At 42.5% G+C, this 22,128-nt stretch overlaps 1 protein-coding gene across 1 annotated transcript in view; it reads right to left on the reverse strand.

Moving 5' to 3' along the window:
• The window catches only part of LOC120058758 (prickle-like protein 2), a 28,733-nt gene extending 18,214 nt beyond the window's left edge, over positions 1 to 10,519 (reverse strand). The window contains exon 1 of the mRNA XM_039007495.1: positions 10,367 to 10,519. Coding sequence (XP_038863423.1) covers positions 10,367 to 10,498 — 132 coding nt within the window. The 5' untranslated portion in view covers positions 10,499 to 10,519. The remainder of the gene's footprint in view (positions 1 to 10,366) is intronic.
• Positions 10,520 to 22,128: the final 11,609 nt, after the last annotated feature.

Here is a 22,128-nt window from a genome sequence, read left to right on the forward strand (position 1 = left end):
ACAGCCGGTTGTGGCACAGCCTGGGATATGAACTCGGGACCGTAGTAGCACTTTTAGAACTACTGCGCCACTCGGGAGTCCCTGAGGTTGATAACTCTAATGAACTTATCCTCTGCAGCAGAGGCAACTCTGGGTCTTCCTTTCCTGTGGCGGTCCTCATGAGAGCCAGTTTCATCATAGCACTTGATGGTTTTTGTGACTGAACTTGAAGAAACTTTCAACGTTTTTGACATTTTCCGCAATGACTGATCTTCAGGTCTTAAAGTAATGATGCAATGTCATTTCTCTTTGTTTTTTTGAGCTGTTCTTGGACTTGGTCTTTTACCAAAAAGGGCTATCTTCTGTATACCACCCCTACCTTGCCACAACACAACTGATTGGCTCAAACGCATTAAGAAGGAAAGAAATTCAACAAATTAACATATAACAAGGCACACATGTTAACTGAACTGCATTCCAGGTGACTACCTGGTTGAGAGTATGTCAAGCGTGTGCAAAGCTGTCATCAAGCGAAAGGGTGGCTACTTTGAAGAATCTAAAATCTAAAATATATTTTGATTTGTTTAATAGTTTTTTGGTTTTTACATTCCATATGTGTTATTCCATAGTTTTGATGTCTTCACTATTATTCTACAATGTAGAAAATACAAAAAATAAAGAAAAACCCTTTGAATGAGTAGGTGTGTCCAAACATTTGGCTGGTACTGTATCTATGGTATCTATGACTTTACTGTAGGCAACAATCAAAGTAATTACAGGCATTCAGTTAAACTTGTTTAGCTAAAGTCACTTGATGAAATGGAGGGGAAACGCTTCAGGTAATTATTCTCCAAGAACACAATGATCTGATCGTATTATTATAATGATTTGCAACATAATCCTTGACACATACAGAGCAGATCTAAACTAAAATCATATTGTGGCTCACACCTCCCACATGAAAAAAAATGACAGTTTACCATAGAATTCTTCAGTACTTACTATATAATTCTGTAGTAAACTGTATTATACTTAAGCAATAAGGCACAAGGGAGTGTGGTATATGGACAACATACCACAGCTAAGGGCTGTTCTTAGGCACTTCGCATCGCTGTAGTATATTGGCCATATACCACAAACCTCCGTGGTGCCTTATTGCTAGTATAAACTGATTACCAATGTATTTAGAGCAGTAAAAATACATGTTTTGTCATACCCGTGGTATACCATGGCTGTTAGCCAATCGAACTTCCCAATTTATAATGTAGAATACCCTACTCCACACTGTAGTATCCCTCGATCATGTGTAGTACTTACTATATAATGTTGTAGTATACTTTAAAATACTATACTACACTCTGTAGTATCCCTCGATCGTGTAGTGCTTACTATATAATTGTGTAGTATAGTATAGTATACTATACTACACACTGTAGTGTCCATCGATCATGTAGTGCTTAATATAGAACTGTGAAGTATACTATAGAATACTATACTACATGCTGTACTATCCCCTTATTATGTGTAGTCCTTACTATAGCATTTTGTAGTATACTGTTGAATACTTTAGTAAATAATACAGTATTATCTCCAAAAAACACTGTGTAACTACTACAGTATTTCCACACTACAGTGTCTGCAAAACAAACAACATTTAAAAAAACATATAGTAATACTACAGTATTCAGTTTGCATATACCTCACCCATTCCCTTCCCCATATCCCAATTTGTGCCTCCCATGAATGAGAAACCTACATGCCAAGTATAGACCATATGTTATGTTCCCTACAGGTAATAGAGGAGCCCTCGATATGGATTGACAAGATAGTGGAAAGTGAAGTTTTGTTTGAAACTGCTAGGCAGTCGGGTGAAGATAATAGCACAGAGAGTGAGAACGAGTAGGGTACAGAGGCGAAGAAGAAGGTCAACAAGAGATGTAGTTGTTGCGGTGGAAGCTAGCAAACCCCCTAGACTCGTTTTTTAATAGGAGTGAGGGTATTGGACCAATGCTACCTGGGAAATCCATTTAACGTCTCGAGGAAAATCTGGAATGTGTTGGAGGAAAGTGTTGAGAGTCACAAGAAGTGGTGTTATTTAGATTTCTTTTGTGTGTGTCTGCGTAGCAGAGGAAGCGGGTCATACGTCTCATAAAGATATCAGAGTAGAGTGTTTCCTGTATGGATTCTCAAAGCAAGGCGCCTGTCAAGGGTGTCATTTCTGGGGTGGCGCATGAGAAAAGGCAGAGGATACTGTAACTGAAGACATACTGTAGATGGAGTGGTTGGTGCCTGTTGACTGATCTGAGAGGTGGATGGAGAAATAAAAATCCCTTCATCCATACTACTGTTCTTTGATGAAGAATTTCTCCCTTCTCATATAAAGATAGGATTCATGAGATATCCTGTAAGAGCTTTTGTGCACAAGCCCCTTCAGTGTCATAAATGCAGAAGATTTTGTCATCTGTCAAGTGTGTGCAGACGGGAAGAGTATAGTATGCCCAGATTAAGTGAAATGCTGCAATTGTGGTGGCGAACACACCCCCTAAATTCCTGGAGTGCCCTGTTAGGGTGAAGGAGATCGAGGTGGCAAGAGTAAGGGGTGTCCAGCTTGTTCCCTATCTGGAGGCGGCGAGAAGAACGGAACGGAAGCAAGGAACAAAGGTTGTAGAGCCACCACCACAAGTGAAGGTTTCTCATAAAATGTTACATGTTAAAAAGGTGGACATTTGGCTATTTATTACATTGGTCATAAACTGTACAGCACAATGCGAGAAGAGAAAATTGGAATCATTGTGAATGCAGCTGAAATTTCACAGCTGAGGCCTTGCAAGAAATCCTGTTGGTGAATGTTCTTCCCTCACAGGCCCCCGAGCCTGTGTAGGGATGCATTTTGGAATGGACTGTGATTGAAGAAGTGGGATGGGTTTTGTTTGTTGACGTGTCAATTTTCGATATTTGGTATGATGTCATTTTCCCCCTTTCCCGCAATGTTTTTTTAAATTATATTTTTTGGTTCCATTAATAATAATGCACCATTAACTGTCACGATCGTCGTTGGAAGCATACTCGGACCAAAGCGCAGCGTGATCTGGGTTCCACATATTTATTTAATGAAACGCACAAAAAAACAATAAAGAATAACCGAAACGTGACGTTCAGGAGTGCTCACAGGCAACAACACAAAAACAAGATCCCACAAAACACAGTGGGGAAATGGCTGCCTAAATATGATCCCCAATCAGAGACAACGATAAACAGCTGCCTCTGATTGGGAACCATACTAGGCCAACATAGAAAAAAACAACCTAGATTACCCAGCCTAGTCACACCCTGACCTAACCAACATTGAGAATAAAAAGGCTCTCTATGGTCAGGGCGTGACATTAATGTTGGATGCCAATCGCCGTTAAACCCTATCGAAGAAGTAGAGCAGAAGCTCTGAACTATCCGTTTAGACCTACCTACTTACAGGTTATGGAAAATGTGCTCTTTTAGCAATTATCCAGTAGGTTTCCTCAATGTGAAAGACCAAACTTCTATGTCAAACATAATAAAACAAAAACAGTATAGTAAATACAACAGTATAATACAGTCATGTCTGCAAAAACACTGCAGTAAATACAACAGTTTAATACACTAATGTCCCCCAAAACACGGCAGTAAATACTACAGTATACTAGTCATGTCCGCAAAAACACTGTAAATACTACAGTAGAGTCTGAAATAACCCTACAGTGAATACTATAGTATATAAATATAGCAATACTACAGTATTTATACCATAGAATACTATAGTATTTTTCATTTTGCACCAAAACACTAAGGCTCTCCAATCCTGTAGAAAACAATCACTTAGGCAACAGTAGACGCCAAACTAAGTTGTCTTGATTTCATTAATCTCCTGTCGGTTCAGAGAAAGGCCACAGCTTCCATCAGCATCCTGTCAAGATGGCTGACTAGAGAAAATAACTATCATCAGCAATGCCTGTCGTCTATTAATAGAGCCTCGGGAGCGAGCGAGCAAGGGCGGGAGGTACAGCACTTTACTGTGGAGACAGGAGTTTTAACTTCAGCCTGATTGACCTGAGAACAAACACAGAACTAATTTCTCCATCATCTGGACAGCTCCCGTTCATGGAAAGCACAAGGAATGCTTATGTCTGTGCTATTTTCTCTCTGTGCAGGAAGTTTACGCTTTAGTTTGTTCCAATTTTGTTCCTGATCGAATAAAAACATTGCAATGCAACAAACAGCATAAAATGAAATGATTTGAATGAACCATTATTTAACCAGGGATTCATGCTGAGACCACGGCCTCTTTTGCATATGAGCCCTGCATGAACACATCAATAAACAACATTTACACTATACATAGCTACAGTATATACTGTACACATCAATTACACAATACATGGGAAGCAAACACAAAACATGAAAAACAAAACACATTCTTCCGCCCTCTAACATCCACCTGAATTGCCCTAGAGCAGGGGTCTCCAACCGTTCCTAGAATGAGAGCTACTTAAAAAAATGTTACGAGCTAGTAATTTTTTCCAGCTTTCAAATAGGTACGTCCTTCTCTTCTCCTCTCCACCCCAGGTCTTTAGTTTACAAGAGAAAGTAGTGTACTATGTTTCTGTCAATATACCTGGTTAATAATGGTTAATAAACAACTGTAAGGGGGGGCCCTATAAAATCTATGATTTCTCCCCCAAATTCTGTTTTATATTTTTCCAAATTCTGTTTCTCAGTTTTATTATTCCTGGTTATAGATTTTCATTTGTATTTCACTCCCAGAATTACAATACTTCATAGAGAAACTGTAACGGTTTTCGTCGTCTGAAGAAGAGGAATCGGACCAAAGCGCAGCGTGGTAAGTGTTCATGCTTTTTATTGAAACTGAACACTATAACAAAATAACAAAGGGAATAACCGAAACCGAACCAGTCCTGTCAGGTGCAAAACACTAAACAGAAAATAACTACCCACAAAAACCATGTGGGAAAAAGCTACCTAAGTATGGTTCCCAATCAGAGACAACGATAGACAGCTGTCCCTGATTGAGAACCATACCCGGCCAAAACAAAGAAATACAAAAACATAGAAAAAGAACATAGAATGCCCACCCAAATCACACCCTGACCAAACCAAAATAGAGACATAAAAAGCTCTCTAAGGTCAGGGTGTGACAAAAACAACAGAATTGAAGCTGTGGACAATAAAAGGCCACTCTAAAATGTGCAGTTTTGTCACACAACACAATGCCACAGATTGGCATGCTGACTGCAGGAATGTCCACCAGAGCTGTTGCCAGAGAATTTGGCACCACGTTCAACCAGCCTCAAAACTGCATACCATGTGTAACCACGCCAGCCCAGGACCTCCACATCCAGCTTCTTTACCTTCGGGATTGTCTGAGACCAGCCACCTGGAAAGCTGATGAAACTGTGGGTTTTCACAACCCAAGAACATTTGCACAAACTGTCAGAAACCATCTCAGGGAAGCTCATCTGCATGCTCGTCATCCTCACCAGGGTCTTGACCTGACTGCAGTTCGGCGTCCTAAACAACTTTAGTGTGCAAATACTCACCTTCGATGGCAACTGGCATGCTGGAGAAGTGTGCTCTACATGGATGAATCCCGGTTTCAACCTTTTCTGGCAGATGGTAGACAGCGTGGCAGTATGGCGTTGTGTGGGCAAGCTGCTTACCAATGTCAACATTGTGAACAGAGTGCCCCATGTTGGCGGTGGGGTTATGGTATGGGCAGGCATAAGCTTCGGACAACAAACACAACTGCATTTTGAATGCACAGAGATACCTTGACGATATCCTGAGGCCCATTGTCGTGCCATTTATCCGCCGCCATCACCTCATGTTTCAGTATGATATTGCACGGCCCCATGTCGCAAGGATCTGTACACAATCCCTGCAAGCTGTAAATGTCCCAGTTCGTCCATGGCCTGCATTCTCACCCATTGAGCATGTTTGGGATGCTGTGGATTGACGTGTACAACTGCATGTTCCAGTTCCCGTCAACATCCAGCAACTTCGCACAGCCATTGAAGAGGAGTGGGACAATATTCCACAGGCCACAATCAACAGTCTGAAAAACTCTATGTGAAGGAGATACTGACTGATTTTCTGATTCCTTCCTTTTTTTAAGGCATCTGTGAACAATATATGCATTTCTGTATTCCCAGTCATGTGAAATCCATAAATTAGGGCCTAATGAATTTACTTTAATAGACTGATTTCCTATGAACGGTAACTCAGTAAAATCTTTGAAATTGTTGCATAAAGCATTTATATTTTTGTTCAGTAGATACAAATTATATACTTACTCATGATATACTTGTCACGACTTCTGTCAAAGTCGATGCCTCTCCTTGTTCCGGCGGTATTTGGCGGTCGACGTCGCCGGTCTTCTAGCCATCGCTGATCCATTTTTCATTTTCCATTTGTGTTGTCTTGTTTTCCCACACACCTGGTTTCATTTCCCTCATTATGTGTTGTGTATTTAGCCCTCTGTTTCCCCCATGTCTTTGTGCGTGTTTGTTTGTTGTAAGTGCTTGTGCACATCTTGACTGGTGCGCGACGGGTTTTGTACCCATGTGTTGTTATTTTTGATGCCTTTGGTTTTGCCATTAAACTGCTCCGGCTATTACCTAGTTCTGCTCTCCTGCGTCTGACTTCCCTGCCACCAGTTACGCACCCCTTACAGCAAATGGGTCTTCCAAATGGACAATGACCCCAAGCATACTTCCAACGTTTTGGCAAAATGGCGTAAGGACAACAAAGTCAAGGTATTGGAGTGGCCATCACAAAGCCCTGACCTCAATCCTATAGACAATGTGTGGGCAGAACTGAAAAAGCGTGTGCGAGCAAAAACTCCATTCACCCTAGTCATAGACTGATCTCTCTTCTACCGCAAGGCAAGCGGTACTGGAGTGCCAAGTATAGGTCCAGAAGGCTTCTTAACAGCTTCTACCCCCAAACCATAAGACTGCTGAACAGCTAATCTAATGGCTACCTGGACTATTTGCATTGCCCCCCCACCCCCATTTTTACGCTGCTGCTAATCTCTGTTTATTATCCATGCATAGTACCTTTACCTCTACCTATACTTTACTTAAAAAAAATGTTTTACTTCAGTTTATTTTAGTAAATACTTTCTAAACACTTTTTTTCTTAGAACTGCATTGTTGGTTTAAAGGTCTTGTAAGTAAGCATTTCACTGTAAGGTACCTGTTGTATTCGGCGGTGACAAATACAATTTGATGTGATTTGATTACAACAGTGATTGTTTATTTGTGTCAATTAATCCCATAAGGTTGCCAACTGGCGATTTTCATTCATTCATTCATCAAGCATGTCACACATATTATCTAGATACTGACTGTAAGCACTTGGTGGCCTATAGCGACACCCCAAAAGAAAAGGCTTTACATGTGCCAAGTGAACCTGCAACCACAACAATTCAATAACACTTGACATAAGATCTTCTCTAAGCATTACAGGGATATGGATCTGAATTTACACAGCAGCACCTCCCCCATAAGCATGTCGGTCTCTTCTATAGATGTTATATCCTTGTATTGCTACTGCTGTATCATCAAATGAATTATCTAAGTGACTCTCAGAAATGGCGAATATATGTTATCTGATGTTAGCAAGTTATTGATTTCATGAACCTTATTTCTAAGGCTACCTATATTAATATGGGCTATTTTCAGCCCTTTCCTTGGGTAGCTTATCAGAGATAGAGATAATATGGAAAAGTAATAGAAAAATATATACATTCAGCAGTCCATTAATCAATTGGTGTGTGTGTGTGTGTGCTGCGGGGTTGAAGCTACGAACCCATAGGTTTGGCTCTCATCCCTTCCAGGCTTCTGGGAGGGAGAGTGGACAATGAGCCTGTCATAGTGGATGTAAGTAATGTCCCCACGTGCTCTGGCAGCTTTCATGGCAGGGATAAGTTATTTCCTCTTTTGGTGCACAGCTTCACGATAGTCCTTGTTGAGGAAGATATATGTTCCACTCAAGTTCTTGGCTATTACCAGAACAGCTACCTTGTCCTTGAACCTCAGGAACTTTACCACTATCGGCCTGGTTTTTCCAGCCCTATGGGCGCGCTCCACCTCAATCTTCCTGTGGTCCATCTTCAATTTCTCAGAGATTATTTCCCTCACTTTGTCCTCGGACTACGTTCAGGTCTCATGTGGAGATTCTGCAATTCCGTCCACAACCTTGTTGTTGCGGCTTGATTGTCGCTCGAGATTTGATTCCTCCATCATTGTTATTTATCATGGATTCACACACAGAACTGATGTCCTCTCTCAATGACTTACAGATTGCTGTCATCTTGCCGTTTTCCTGACCCTGGGAGAACTGCAAGCTGTTCTTCAGATCCTGGACCTCTCTGGTCAGGTCGTCCATTCTTTTATTAGTTGAATCCACCAGTATTTGGACAAAACACTTGAAGCTATTTTCTGCTTACAGAACTCTTTGTGTTTGTTTAAAAGATCCTTCAACTGTGATAGAGAAACACCACTGTCCTCAACGGTACTCCCGCCGGCTTTGGTATTTGTCATGGTAGCTATAAACCATGTACTCCTCGCAGTTCCAGACAGGGCAGGTCACAAGGAAGATTGAAAACAACAACAAATAGCAGGGATCTAGACAGCCACAAACCCGGACAATCCGCGGTCCCAGCCACAATGGCTAACCGCGTTGTGGGCTGCAGTCACGGGCTCCAGTCACAGGCTGCTAGCATGAAAGGCAGCTAGCTAGCCTATCATGCTATGCCAAATAGGTCCTCAGACCCGGCCTTGGTCGGCAGGATCATTGGACAGAGAGTAGCAGTCCCAGCTACTGATGCTAACTGCATCACATGATCCAAACTCAAAAGTTATCCAGCTACTAAGAAACTTTCCAATACACTTTCAAAACAACAAACTATCCAAAACAACAAACCAAGCTCTCCCTGGTTCCACGTTCAACAGGAAGGGATTTGAAACAATTACAATAATTGAAGCTCTGACAGAGCCTGGTCAGCTGTGGGGGCAATAGCATACACCACAGTGTCATCTGCATACAGATGAAAGTTTGAATTATTACAGATACAGTAAACCAATATTGTTTGAAAGGTTGCTGGATCGAATCCCCAAGTTGACAAGGTAAAGATCTGTTTTTCTGCCCCTTAACAAGGCAGTTAACCCACTGTTCCCCGGGCGCCGAAGACGTTGATGTCGATTAAGGCAGCCCACCACACCTCTCTGATTCAGAGGGGTTAAATGCGGAAGACACATTTCAGTTGAAGGCATTCAGTTGTACAACTGACTAGGTATCCCCCTTTCCCCTTTCATGTAAATAGTGAAAAGAACCGTACCAAGAACCGATCCCTGTGGGACACCCTTTGTTATGTGTTCTGTCCTTACATTTTTTTTCAAACCATCTACATGTTGCCTGGTTCAGACCAATTGATGAAAGCCTCTGAATAAGTAATGAGTGTTCTACTGTGTTGAATGCTTTAGACAGGTCCAAAGAAGTAGCATAGATGGTGCTATGACCAGGTCTGAAACCTGACTGGTGTACATTTAGAATACATGTTATAATAAAAAATGATCTAAGCTGAGTATTTTCAATCAAATCAAATGCTATTTGTCACACCGCCAAATACAACAGGTGTAGACCTTACAGTGAAATGCTTACTTACAAGCCCTTAACCAACAATGCAGTTTTAATTTAATTAAAAAAAATATATATATATAAAAGTAACAAAGAATTAAAGACCACTGAAATCTTTTTTTTTTTTTTTTTTTTTTACCTTTATTTAACCAGGCAAGTCAGTTAAGAACAAATTCTTATTTACAATGACGGTCTATCCGGGAACAGTGGGTTAACTACCTTGTTCAGGAGCAGAACAACATATTTTTACCTTGTCAGCTCGTGGGTTTCGATACAGCAACCTTTCGGTTACTGGCCAAATGCTCTAACCACTAGGCTACCTGCTGCCCCCAAAATACAAAATACAACCATAATTTCATTACTTTCATATTTTCATGTCTTTCAGACAATGCATTCCACAGATTATCCTCCAGCTCATCTTCAGTTTGGTCATGGTTTCTGTCTTTTTCTCCTCTATTCTTCTCTCCTCAAACCACACGTGGCACTCAGCGCATGATCGAGGGGATTGAAAATTAATTAACCATCAGTTCTGTTGCTCGTTTACCGTGGGTAGTTGGGTTAAAGAGGTAACAGAGAGGTCAGAATTGGGTTGTGCACCTGTTCAGGGCTGAGACCGAGGGGTGTAGTCAGCAGTGTAAGAGAAGGGGAAAAAAGGGGTACAAAAGAGTGGGTAACAGAGAGGTGGGTAGTGTACCTGTTCAGGGCTGAGGCCAGGGGGCACCCAGGCGTATTCCTCCAGCGCGCAGCCTGAGTCGTCGTCAGAAGTAGAATTCCTCTGGAAGTCGTACATCAACTTAGTGACACTCTTATCCATCTCCAGAGACATGGCCCTCACCACATGCTCCTCACTGGGACTCTTAGAGTGGACACCAGTCTTCTTTTAGCAGAGAGTGTGAGAGAAAGGAGAAGGGGAGAGAGAGAGAGAGTGAAAGAGAGGGAGAGAGAGAGAGGTAGAGCGAGAGAGAGGGGGGAGTGAGAGAGGGAAAAGGGGAGCGTGCGAGAGAGCGCAAGAGAGGGAGAGGGAACAAGAGAAAGTGAAGAGAGCATGAGAGAAATAGAGAGATATAATAATTAGTATTCTAGACTACAGGCTGAGGGCTCAGATTTCCCAGTGGCATACATCAGGGCTATGGCAGATATATTAAAACATTTTAAGCAATTTGTTACAAGCAATTACTCATGAATATTGTACAGAGACACACACACTTGGAATCTAACAGATAACTAAAACAGCTTCTCAGAACCTCTTACAAAACACACACAAAACCAAATGAGATAACTAAAGCCATGAAAGGACAATGACTTAACTAGTCTCCCTCTCTGTGCTTTGAGGGAGAGCCGGTGAGTGAGTCAGAGTGCATGAGGTACTGTGGTGTGTTGTTTATCTCTCTCTAAAATGGACGCTGCTGATTCCTCTAAGGGACTAGGTAAAGCTGGTGTAGCTGCTAGCCCCTGGCCTGGCCTGAGGAAGGCAGGCAGTGCACTACTTACATCACCACTGTATGGAGGCTGAGTGGAGAGAGAGGGAGAGACCTGGAGGGAGTGTTTTTTTTGTTGACGTAACACACTCTCACTGTACCGAGTGGTTAGTCATCAACACACTCCTCTGATCTGCCTAGGCAACATATTAGGGGGTGGGGGGATTCGGGGGGAGGGAAGGTCTCTCGCTTTGCTCGCTGGCTTGTGTTCAGTTCTGCTTTCTAGAGAAAAAACGGAGGCTTGTCTATCAGTCACAGTCAATCAAAGATAATATCCATTATGTGCAATGATAATGAAGATGAGCACATACAGTTGAAGTCGGAAGATTACAAACACTTAGGTTGGAGTCATTAAAACTTGTTTTTCAACCACTCCACAAATTACTTGTTAACAAACTATAGTTTTGAAAAGTCGGTTAGGACATCTACTTTGTGCATGACACAAGTAATTTTTCCAACAATTGTTTACAGAGAGATTATTTCACTAATAATTCACTGTATCACAATTCCAGTGGGCCAGAAGTTTACATACACTAAGTTGACTGTGCCTTTAAACAGCTTGGAAAATTCCAGAAAATTTTGTCAATGCTGTAGAAGCTTCTGATAGGCTAATTGACATCATTTGAGCCAATTGGAGGTGTACTGTGGATGTATTTCAAAGCCTACCTTCAAACTCAGTGCCGCTTTGCTTGACATCATGGGAAAATCCAAAGAAATCAGCCAAGACCTAAGAATAAAAATTGTAGACCTCCACAAGTCTGGTTCATCCTTGGGAGCAATTTACAAATGCCTGAAGGTACCATGTTCATCTGTACAAACAATAGTACGCAAGTATAAACACCATGGGACCACGCAGCCATCATACCACTCAGGAAGGAGACGCGTTCTGTCTACTAGAGATGAACGTACTCTGGTATGAAAAGTGCAAATCAATAACAGAACAACAACAAAGGACCTTGTGAAGATGCTGGAGGAAACAGGTACAAAAGTATCCATATCCACAGTAAAACTAGTCCTATATCGACATAACCTGAAAGGCCGCTCAGCAAGAAAGATGCCACTGCTCCAAAACTGCCATAAAAAATCCAGACTACGGTTTGCTACTGCACATGGGGACAAAGATCCTACGTTTTGGAGAAATGTCCTCTGGTCTGATGAAACACAAATAGAACTGTTTGGCCATAATGATACTTTGAATGATCGGCTATGAAAATCCAACTGACATTTACTTGTGAGGTGCTGACCTGTTGCACCCTCAACATCCACTGTGATTATTATTATTTGACCCTGCTGGTCATCTATGAACATTTGAACATCTTGGCCATGTTCTGTTATAATCTCCACCCGGCACAGCCGGAAGATGACTGGCCACATCTCATAGCCTGTTTCCTCTCTAGGTTTCTTTCTAGGTTCTGGCCTTACAATGGAATTTTTCCTAGCCACCGTGCTTCTAGACCTGCACTGCTTGCTATTTGGGGTTTTAGGCTGGGTTTCTGTACAACACTTTGAGATATCAGCTGATGTAAGACGGGCTTTATAAATACATTTGATTTGATTTGATCGTTATGTTTGGCGGAAAAAGGGGTAGGCTTGCAAGCCGAAGAACACCATCCCAACCGTGAAGCACGGGGTTGGCAGCATCATGTTGTGGGGGTGCTTTGCTGAACTTCACAAAATAGATAGCATCATGAGGAATGAAAATTATCTGGACATATTTAAGCAACATCTCAAGACATCAGTCAGGAAGTTAAAGCTTTGTCGCAAATGGGTCTTCCAAATGGACAATGACCCCAAGCAAACTTCCAAACTTGTGGCAAAATGGCTTAAGGACAACAAAGTCAAGGTATTGGAGTGGCCATCACAAAGCCCTGACCTCAATCCCATAGAAAATGTATGGGCAGAACTGAAAAGCATGTGTGAGCAAAGATGCCTACAAACCTGACTCAGTTACACCAGCTCAGTCAGGAGGAATGGGCCAAAATTCACCCAACTTATAGTGGGACGCTTGCGGAAGGCTACCCGAAATGTTTGACCCAAGTTAAACAATTTAAAGGCAATGCTACCAAATACTAATTGAGTGTATGTAAACTTCTGACCCACTGTGAATGTGCTGAAAGAAATAAAAGGTGAAATAAATCATTATCTCTACTATTATTCTGACATTTCACATTCTTAAAATAAAGTATTGATCCTAACTGACATAAAACAGGGAATTTTTACTAGGATTAAATGTCAGGAATTGTGAAAAACTGAGTTTATGTATTTGTTTAAAGTGTATGTAAACCTCCGACATCAACTGTATCATCTGCACCACATGAATGACAGCTCTGTTCAGGAGCATAATTTTTACCACTCTTGTTACATACTGGAAAGTTCAAGGAGGTTCAGTCAATAATCACCATGACATATCTTCGCCGTGGCTTCAGAAAAAGTTGATCAAACAAATAGCAATTGTCTGTTGGAGAAAAGATGGTAATTACTCCATTTCAATCAAATGACAGAAGTATTCTTTCAACTGTGTCCAAAACTACAAAGGACTTCATCTTCAGAGAGAGAGAAAGTGAGAGAATAAGAGCTGAAGATACTGTAAATGGATAGAGAGATTGATTTAGTGAGAGAGAAAAAGAGTGATAAAGAGCTGTCAATGCAGTGCCAAAATAAATGTTTTTCCATTTTCACGTGTCATGCTTCACCTCCCTCCCAACTCCTCCTTCCATCCTCGTGTGGATCTGACAGGCTCTGTGTGGGTGGGCATGAGAGAGGGAGAGGGAGGGAGGGAGTAATAGAGGAAGAGCCTTTTATTCATGTAAAAGCTGACATGAGGAGAGGTGCTCGTCTGAAGCACTGAAAACCTAATCTCTCATGGACAGATCTACGTAAACAACTGGTACCGTAGAATCCGTCACGAAGGAATGGGATGCGTGGGCTAACTAGCAGCAGTAGTTCCAGTGTTTTGTGTTTTTCGTCACTGGTTATTTGGACAAATCGCAATTTCGCAGGTGTTAGCATCTTTAGAATTTCGGAATGGGAGGAAGGCCCGCAACTTGCAAAGAGAGAGGGTGGAGCTCCTCATTCCAGTTCCGTTCCCAGTTGTAGCATCTCTTAATCTCTTCTCTAAAAACATGCATGGACCCAGAACTGAATTGAGCAACTGTCTAATAACTTAAGACTTTTGTTCTGGACTAATAATGTTTATTTTAATTGGCAAGATTAGCAAACTGAGGCATGACATGCCAGCAACAAACGCTGAACCTACACATCCAAGTACAACTGATCAAATTATGAAAGACAAGATGTGTGAGCGTGGAAGAGGTGACATTTCTTTTGTTGTCTATCAACAATGAAAAGCCATCTGGGTCTGACAACTTGGATGGAAAATTAGTGTGTGCCGTCCTGCCTGGAGGGAAGCAAAAGTCATTCCGCTACCCAAGAATAGTAAAACACCCTTTACTGGCTCAAATAGCTGACTAATCAGCCTGTTACCAACCCTTGGTAAACTTTTGGAATAACTTGTATTTGACCAGATACAATGCTATTTCGCAGTAAATAAATTAACAAAATACTTTCTGCACGCTTATAGGGAAGGGCATTCAACATGCACGACACTTACACAAATGACGGATGATTGGCTGAGAGAAATTGCTTATAAAAACATTGTGGGAGCTGTTTTGTTAGACTTCAGTGCGGCTTTTGACATTATCAATCATAATATGCTGCTGGAAAAACATATATGTTATGGCTTTACACCCCCGGCTATATTGAAGATTGAGAGTTACCTGTCTAACAGAACACAGAGGGTGTTCTAATGGTAGCCTCCCCAACATAATCCAGGAAGAATCAGGCATTCCCTAGGGCAGCTGTCTAGGCCCCTTACTTTCTTACATATTTAATAATGACCTGACACTGGCTCTGAATATGCGGTTGACAACACTATACACGTCAGTTACTACAGCAAGTGAAATCACTGCAACATTTAACAAAAAGCTGCAGTCAGTTTCAGAATGGGTGGCAATAAATAAGTTAGTCCTAAATATTTCAAAAACTAAAAGCATTGTATTTGGAACAAATCATTCACTAAACCCTAAACCTCAACTAAATAATTTAATGAATAATGTAGAAAGTTGAGGAGACTAAACTGCTTGGAGTAACCCTGGATTGTAAACTGTTACAGTCAAAATATATTGATGCAACAGTAGATAAGATAGGGAGAGGTCCGTCCATAATAAAGCGCTGCTCTGCTCTCTTAACTTCTCTAGGATAGGGGGCAGCATTTTCACGTTTGGATGAAAAGCATACCCAAATTCAACTGCCAGCAACTCATCTCCAGAAGATAAGATATGCATATTATTAGATTTGGATAGGAAATACTCTGAAGTTTCTAAAACTGTTTGAATCATGTCTGTGAGTATAACAGAACTTATTTAGCAGGCGAAACCCCGAGGACAAACCATTCAGATTTTTCTTTTTTTGAGGACACTCTCTTTTCAATGGGTTTTCATTGGGAATCCAGATTTCTAATTGACCTTCTTGGAGTTCCTACCGCTTCCACTGGATGTCAACAGTCTTTAGAAATTGGTTGAGGTTTTTTCCTTTGTGTAATGAAGAAGTACGGCCATCTTGAACAAGGGTCACTTGAAGTGTACTGTTAGATAGAGGCGCGTAACCAGAAAGCTAGCCACAGTTTGTTTTAATCCTGTATTGAACACAGATCATCCCGTCTTCAATTTCTTCGATTATTTACGTAAAATGTGAAATGTTTTGGCAAAGTTTACAGGTAACTTTTGAGATATTTTGTAGTCACGTTGCACGTTGGAACCGGTGTTTTTCTGGATCAAACGCGCCAAATAAAAAGACATTTTGGATATATATCGACGGAATTAATCGAACAAAAGGACCATTTGTGATGTTTATGGGACATATTGGAGTGCCAACAACAGAAGCTCATCAAAGGTAAGGCATGAATTATATTTTATTTCTGCGTTTTGTGTCGCGCCTGCAGGGTTGAAATATGCTTCTCTCTCTCTATGTTTCCCAATCAGAGACAACGATAGACAGCGGTCCCTGATTGAGAACCATACCTGGCCAAAACAAAGAAATACAAAAACATAGAACATAGAACATAGAATGCCCACCCAAATCACACCCTGACAAAACCAAAATAGAGACATAAACAGCTCTCTAAGGTCAGGGCGTGACAGTGTGTGATTATTTATTGTTTAGGTCGGTACGTTTCCGGCTGGTTTTTTCCGGGTGCTGTGTTCACCCGTGTTTTGTGGCAACCGTTATTGTTCGCACATAAGTATTGTTACTTTGTGCTATTTTTTGTGCTATTTTTTCTTAAGTAAAGTACGTTGTTCACTCATCTCTGCTCTCCTGCGCCTGACTTAATGCACCAGCTACACCCACCGCCTGACAGAGGTGCACAGTACTACATAGAGCTATGTCCCTTGTATATATCTTTTAACATATTTTTTTTCTAAAGTATTTCTATTTCCTTCAGATCTGGAATCCCTCAACTGAAGCTAGCCAGCTAACTACCTACCAGCTATCAGTCAGCAAACCATTGCTAGCGGTCATCAGCTAACCTTTAGCTCGGAAAGCTCTCGCCAGTTCGAACAACGTGACTCAAACCAGAGCATAACGGACCTATTTCTCTCCATATCTCCGGATTCCTACCTCAAACTCTGAACATTTTCATCTGGATCTTCGCAACTAGCTAACCGCAATCCCGGGTGACCACCTGGCTATCGTTTCCATCCCGGAACAAGCACCAATTAGCCTGAAGCTAGCCCGGCCAGGGCTCCTGTGCTACCACCGAAGCCCACTCCTAGGCTACAATATCCGGACCCCTTCTACTGCCGGTACGGGGCACGGAACCCGCCGATCCTCTACGACTGGAATACCGACATAATCTGCCCGAGGATTCCAACAGGCCCCTCAGGTGTGACGCCCGCTGAAGGCCCATTCTGCTAACCTGCTAGGCCTGCTAGCTACCTAGAGCTACTTGGAACTCTACTAATTCCACGACTGGTCTATCGACATCACCGCACGAAGAGGCAAAAACAGACTTACCCCCATCTGCTAACTGCTAGCTTGCTTGTCCTGGTCTGCTAACTGCTAACGTTAGCTTGCCTGCCCCTGTCTGCTAACTGCTAGCTCCTGCTAACTGCTTGCTTGCTAACCCGGTCTGCTAACTGTTAGCTTGCCTGCCCCTGTCTGCTAACTGCTAGCTCCTGCTAACTGCTTGCTTGCTAACCCGGTCTGCTAACTGTTAGCTTGCCAGCCCCGGTCTGCTAACTGCTAGCTTGTTTAGCCCCGGCCTACTAACTGTTCGCTTGTTAGCATCGGCCTGCTAACTGTCTGAACCGTCGTGTCCCCAGTCAGCCCAACCACACACTGGACACATACGTTCACTTGGCTACGCATGCCTCTCTCTAATATCAATATGCCTTGTCCATTACTGTCCTGGTTAGTGATTACTGTCTTATTTCACTGTAGAGCCTCTAGCCCTGCTCAATATGCCTTAACCGACCATGTTGTTCCACCTCCTACATATGCGATGACATCACCTGGTTTAAGCGTCTGTAGAGACTATATCTCTCTCATCATTACTCAATGTCTAGGTTTACCTCCATTGTACTCACATCCTACCTTACCTTTGTCTGTACACTATGCCTTGAAACTATGCTATCGTGCCCAGAAACCTGCTCCTTTTACTCTCTGTTCCGAACGTGCTAGACGGCCAGTTCATATAGCATTTAGCCGTACCCTTATCCTACTTCTCCTCTGTTCCTCTGGTGATGTAGAGGTTAATCCAGGTCCTGCAGTGCCTAGCTCCACTCCCACTCCCCAGGTGCTATCATTTGTTGACTTCTGTAACCGTAAAAGCCTTGGTTTCATGCATGTTAACATTAGAAGCCTACTCCCTAAGTTTGTTTTACTCACTGCTTTAGCATACTCTGCCAACCCGGATGTCTTAGCCGTGTCTGAATCCTGGCTTAGGAAAACCACCAAAAACCCTGAAATCTCCATCGCTAACTATACAATTTTCCGCCAAGATAGAACTGCCAAAGGGGGCGGTGTTGCAATCTACTGCAAAGATAGCCTGCAGAGTTCTGTATTACTATCCAAGTCTGTACCCAAACAATTCAAGCTTCTACTTCTAAAAATTCACCTTTCCAGAAACAAGTCTCTCACTGTTGCCGCTTGCTATAGACCTTCCTCTGCCCCCAGCTGTGCCCTCGATACCATATGTGAATTGATTGCCCCCCATCTATCTTCTGAGCTCGTGCTACTAGGTGACCTAAACTGGGACATGCTTAAGACCCCGGCCATCCTACAATCTAAGCTAGATGCCCTCAAACTCACACAAATTATCAATGAACCTACCAGGTACAACTCCAAATCCGTAAACACGGACACCTTCACAGATGGCATCCTAACTAACTCGCCTTCCAAATATACCTCTGCTGTTTTCAATCAAGATCTCAGCGATCACTGCCTCATTAACTGCATCCGTAATGGGTCTGCGACCAAACGACCACCGTTCATCACTGTCAAACGCTCCCTAAAACACTTCTGCGAGCATGCCTTTCTAATCGACCTGGCCGGGGTATCCTGGAATGACATTGACCTCATCCCGTCAGTAGATGATGCCTGGCTATTCTTTAAAAGTGCCTTTCTCACCATCTTAAATAAGCATGCCCCATTCCAAAAATGTTGAATTAGGAATAGATATAGTCCTTGGTTCACTCCAGACGTGTCTGCCCTTGACCAGCATAAAAACATCCTGTGGCGTTCTGCATTAGCATCGAATAGCCCCCGTGATATGCAACTTTTCAGGGAAGTTAGGAACAAATATACACAGGCAGTTAGGAAAGCTAAGGCTAGCTTTTTCAAATAGAAATTTGCATCCTGTAGTACTAACTCAAAAAAGTTCTGGGACACTGTTAAGTCCATGGAGAATAAGAGCACCTCCTCCCAGCTGCCCACTGCTCTGAGGCTAGGAAACACTGTCACCACCGATAAATCCACTATAATTGAGAATTTCAATAAGCATTTCTCTACGGCTGGCCATGCTTTCCACCTGGCTACCCCTACCCCGGTCAACTGCCCGGCACCCTCCACAATAACCCGCCAAAGCCCCCACCATTTCTCCCTCATCCAAACCCAGATAGCTGATGTTCTGAAAGAGTTGCAAACTCTGGACCCCTACAAATCAGTCGGGCTAGACAATCTGGACCCTCTCTTTCTAAAATGATCTGCCGAAATAGTTGCAACCCCTATCACTAGCCTGTTCAACCTCTCTTTCGTATCGTCTGAGATTCCCAAAGATTGGAAAGCTGCCGCGGTCCTCCACCTCTTCAAAGGGGGTGACACTCTAGACCCAAACTGCTACAGACCTATATCTATCCTACCCTGTCTTTCTAAGGTCTTCGAAAGCCAAGTTAACAAACAGATTACCAACCATTTCGAATCCGACCGTACCTTCTCCGATATGCAATCTGGTTTCAGCGCTGGTCATGGGTGCACCTCATTCACGCTCAAGGTCCTAAATGACATCATAACCGCCATCGATAAGAGACATTACTGTGCAGCCGTATTCATCGACCTGGCCAAGGCTTTTGATTCTGTCAATCACCACATTATTATCGACAGACTCAACAGCCTTGGTTTCTCAAAAGATTGCCTCGCCTGGTTCACCAACTACTTCTCTGATAGAGTTCAGTGTGTCAAATCGGGGGGCCTGTTGTCCGGACCTCTGGCAGTCTCTATGGGGGTGCCACAGGGTTCAATCCTTGGGCCGACTCTCTTCTCTGTATACATCAATGATGTTGTTCTTGCTGCTGGTGATTCTCTGATACACCTCTACGCAGACGACACCATTCTGTATACTTCTGGACCCTCTTTGGACACTGTGTTAACTAACCTCCAGACGAGCTTCAATGCCATACAACTCTCCTTCCGTAGCCTCCAACTGCTCTGAAAACGCAAATAAAACTAAATGCATGCTATTCAACCGATCACTGCCCGCACCTGCTCGCCCGTCCAGCATCACTACTCTGGACGGCTCTGACTTAGAATACGTGGACAACTACAAATACCTAGGTGTCTGGTTAGACTGTAAACTCTCCTTCCAGACTCACATTAAGCATCTCCAATCCAAAATTAAATCTAGAATCGGCTTCCTATATTGCAACAAAGCCTCCTTCACTCATGCTGCCAAACATACCCTCGTAAAACTGACCATCCTACCGAGCCTCGACTTCGGTGATGTCATCTATAAAATAGCCTCCAACACTCTACTCAACAAACTGGATGCAGTCTATCACAGTGCCATCCGTTTTGTCACCAAAGCCCCATATACTTCCCACCATTGCGACCTGTACGCTCTCGTTGGTTGGCCCTCGCTTCATACTCGTCGCCAAACCCACTGGCTACAGGTTATCTATAAGTCTCTGCTAGGTAAAGCCCCGCCTTATCTCAGCTCATTGGTCACCATAGCAGCACCCACTCGTAGCACGCGCTCCAGCAGGTATATCTCACTGGTCACCCCCAAAGCCAATTCTTCCTTTGGTCGTCTTTCCTTCCAGTTCTCTGCTGCCAATGACTGGAACAAACTGCAAAAATCTCTGAAGCTGGAGACTCATATCTCCCTCACTAGCTTTTAATAACCTCTTGGCGCAGCGATCCCTTTAGCGGGATCATTTTCGTCAACATCCGGTGAATTGCAGAGCGCCAAATTCAAATTAAATGACTAAAAATATTTAATTTTCATAAATTCACAAGTGCAATATACAAAAACACACCTTAGCTTGTTGTTAATCCACCTGGCGTGTCAGATATCAAAAAAGCTTTACGGTGAAAGCAAACCATGCGATTATGTGAGGACAGCTCTCAGCAGACAAAACATTACAAACAGCTAGTAACAAAGTAGATTGGTCACGAAAGTCAGAAAAGCAATAAAATGAATCGCTTACCTTTGATGATCTTCATATGTTTGCAGTCACGATACTCCCAGTTACACAAATGTTCATTTTGTTCCATAAAGATTCTCTTTATATCCAAAAACCTCCATTTGGTTGGCGCGTTTTGTTTAGTAATCCACAGGCTCTTGCAGGTCACGACGGGCAGACGAAAATTCCAAATAGTATCCGTAAAGTTCGTAGAAACATGTCAAACGTTTTTTATAATCAATCCTCAGGTTGTTTTTACAATAAATAATCGATAATATTTCAACCGGACGGTAAACTTTTCAATACAAGAGAGAAAGAAAAGGTCTCGCTCCAGTGGAGCGCGCATGAACAAATCTGAGGACATCTGGCTATCCACTGACGCGATGAGATCATTCTCGCTCATTTTTCAGAATAAAAGCCTGAAACTATGTCTAAAGACTGTTCACACCCTGTGGAAGCCTAAGGGAAAGGAATCTGGTTGATATCCCTTTAAATGGAGGATAGGCTTGCAATGGAACAGAGTAGTTTCAGAAAAATAGCACTTCCTGGTTGGATTTTCCTCAGGTTTCCCCCTGCAATATCAGTTCTGTTATACTCACAGACAATATTTTGACAGTTTTGGAAACTTTGGAGTGTTTTCTATACTAATCTGCAAATTATATGCATATTCTAGCTTCTGGGCTCAGAAATAGACAGTTTACTTTGGGAACGTTTTTTATCCAAACATCAAAATACTGCCCCCTAGCTTCAAGAGGTTTTAAGCACCAGCTGTCAGAGCAGCTCGCAGATCACTGCACCTGTACATAGCCCATCTGTATACAGCCCATCTATCTACCTACCTCATCCCCATACTGTATTTATTTATTTATCTTGCTCCTTTGCACCCCAGTATATCTACTTGCACATTCATCTTCTCTGCACATCTACCATTCCAGTGTTTAATTGCTATATTGTAATTACTTCGCCACCATGGCCTATTTATTGCCTTAACTCCAGTATCTTACCTCATTTGCACTCACTGT

The sequence above is a fragment of the Salvelinus namaycush genome, chromosome 14 (assembly GCF_016432855.1).
Source record: "Salvelinus namaycush isolate Seneca chromosome 14, SaNama_1.0, whole genome shotgun sequence".
NCBI lineage: Eukaryota > Metazoa > Chordata > Actinopteri > Salmoniformes > Salmonidae > Salvelinus > Salvelinus namaycush.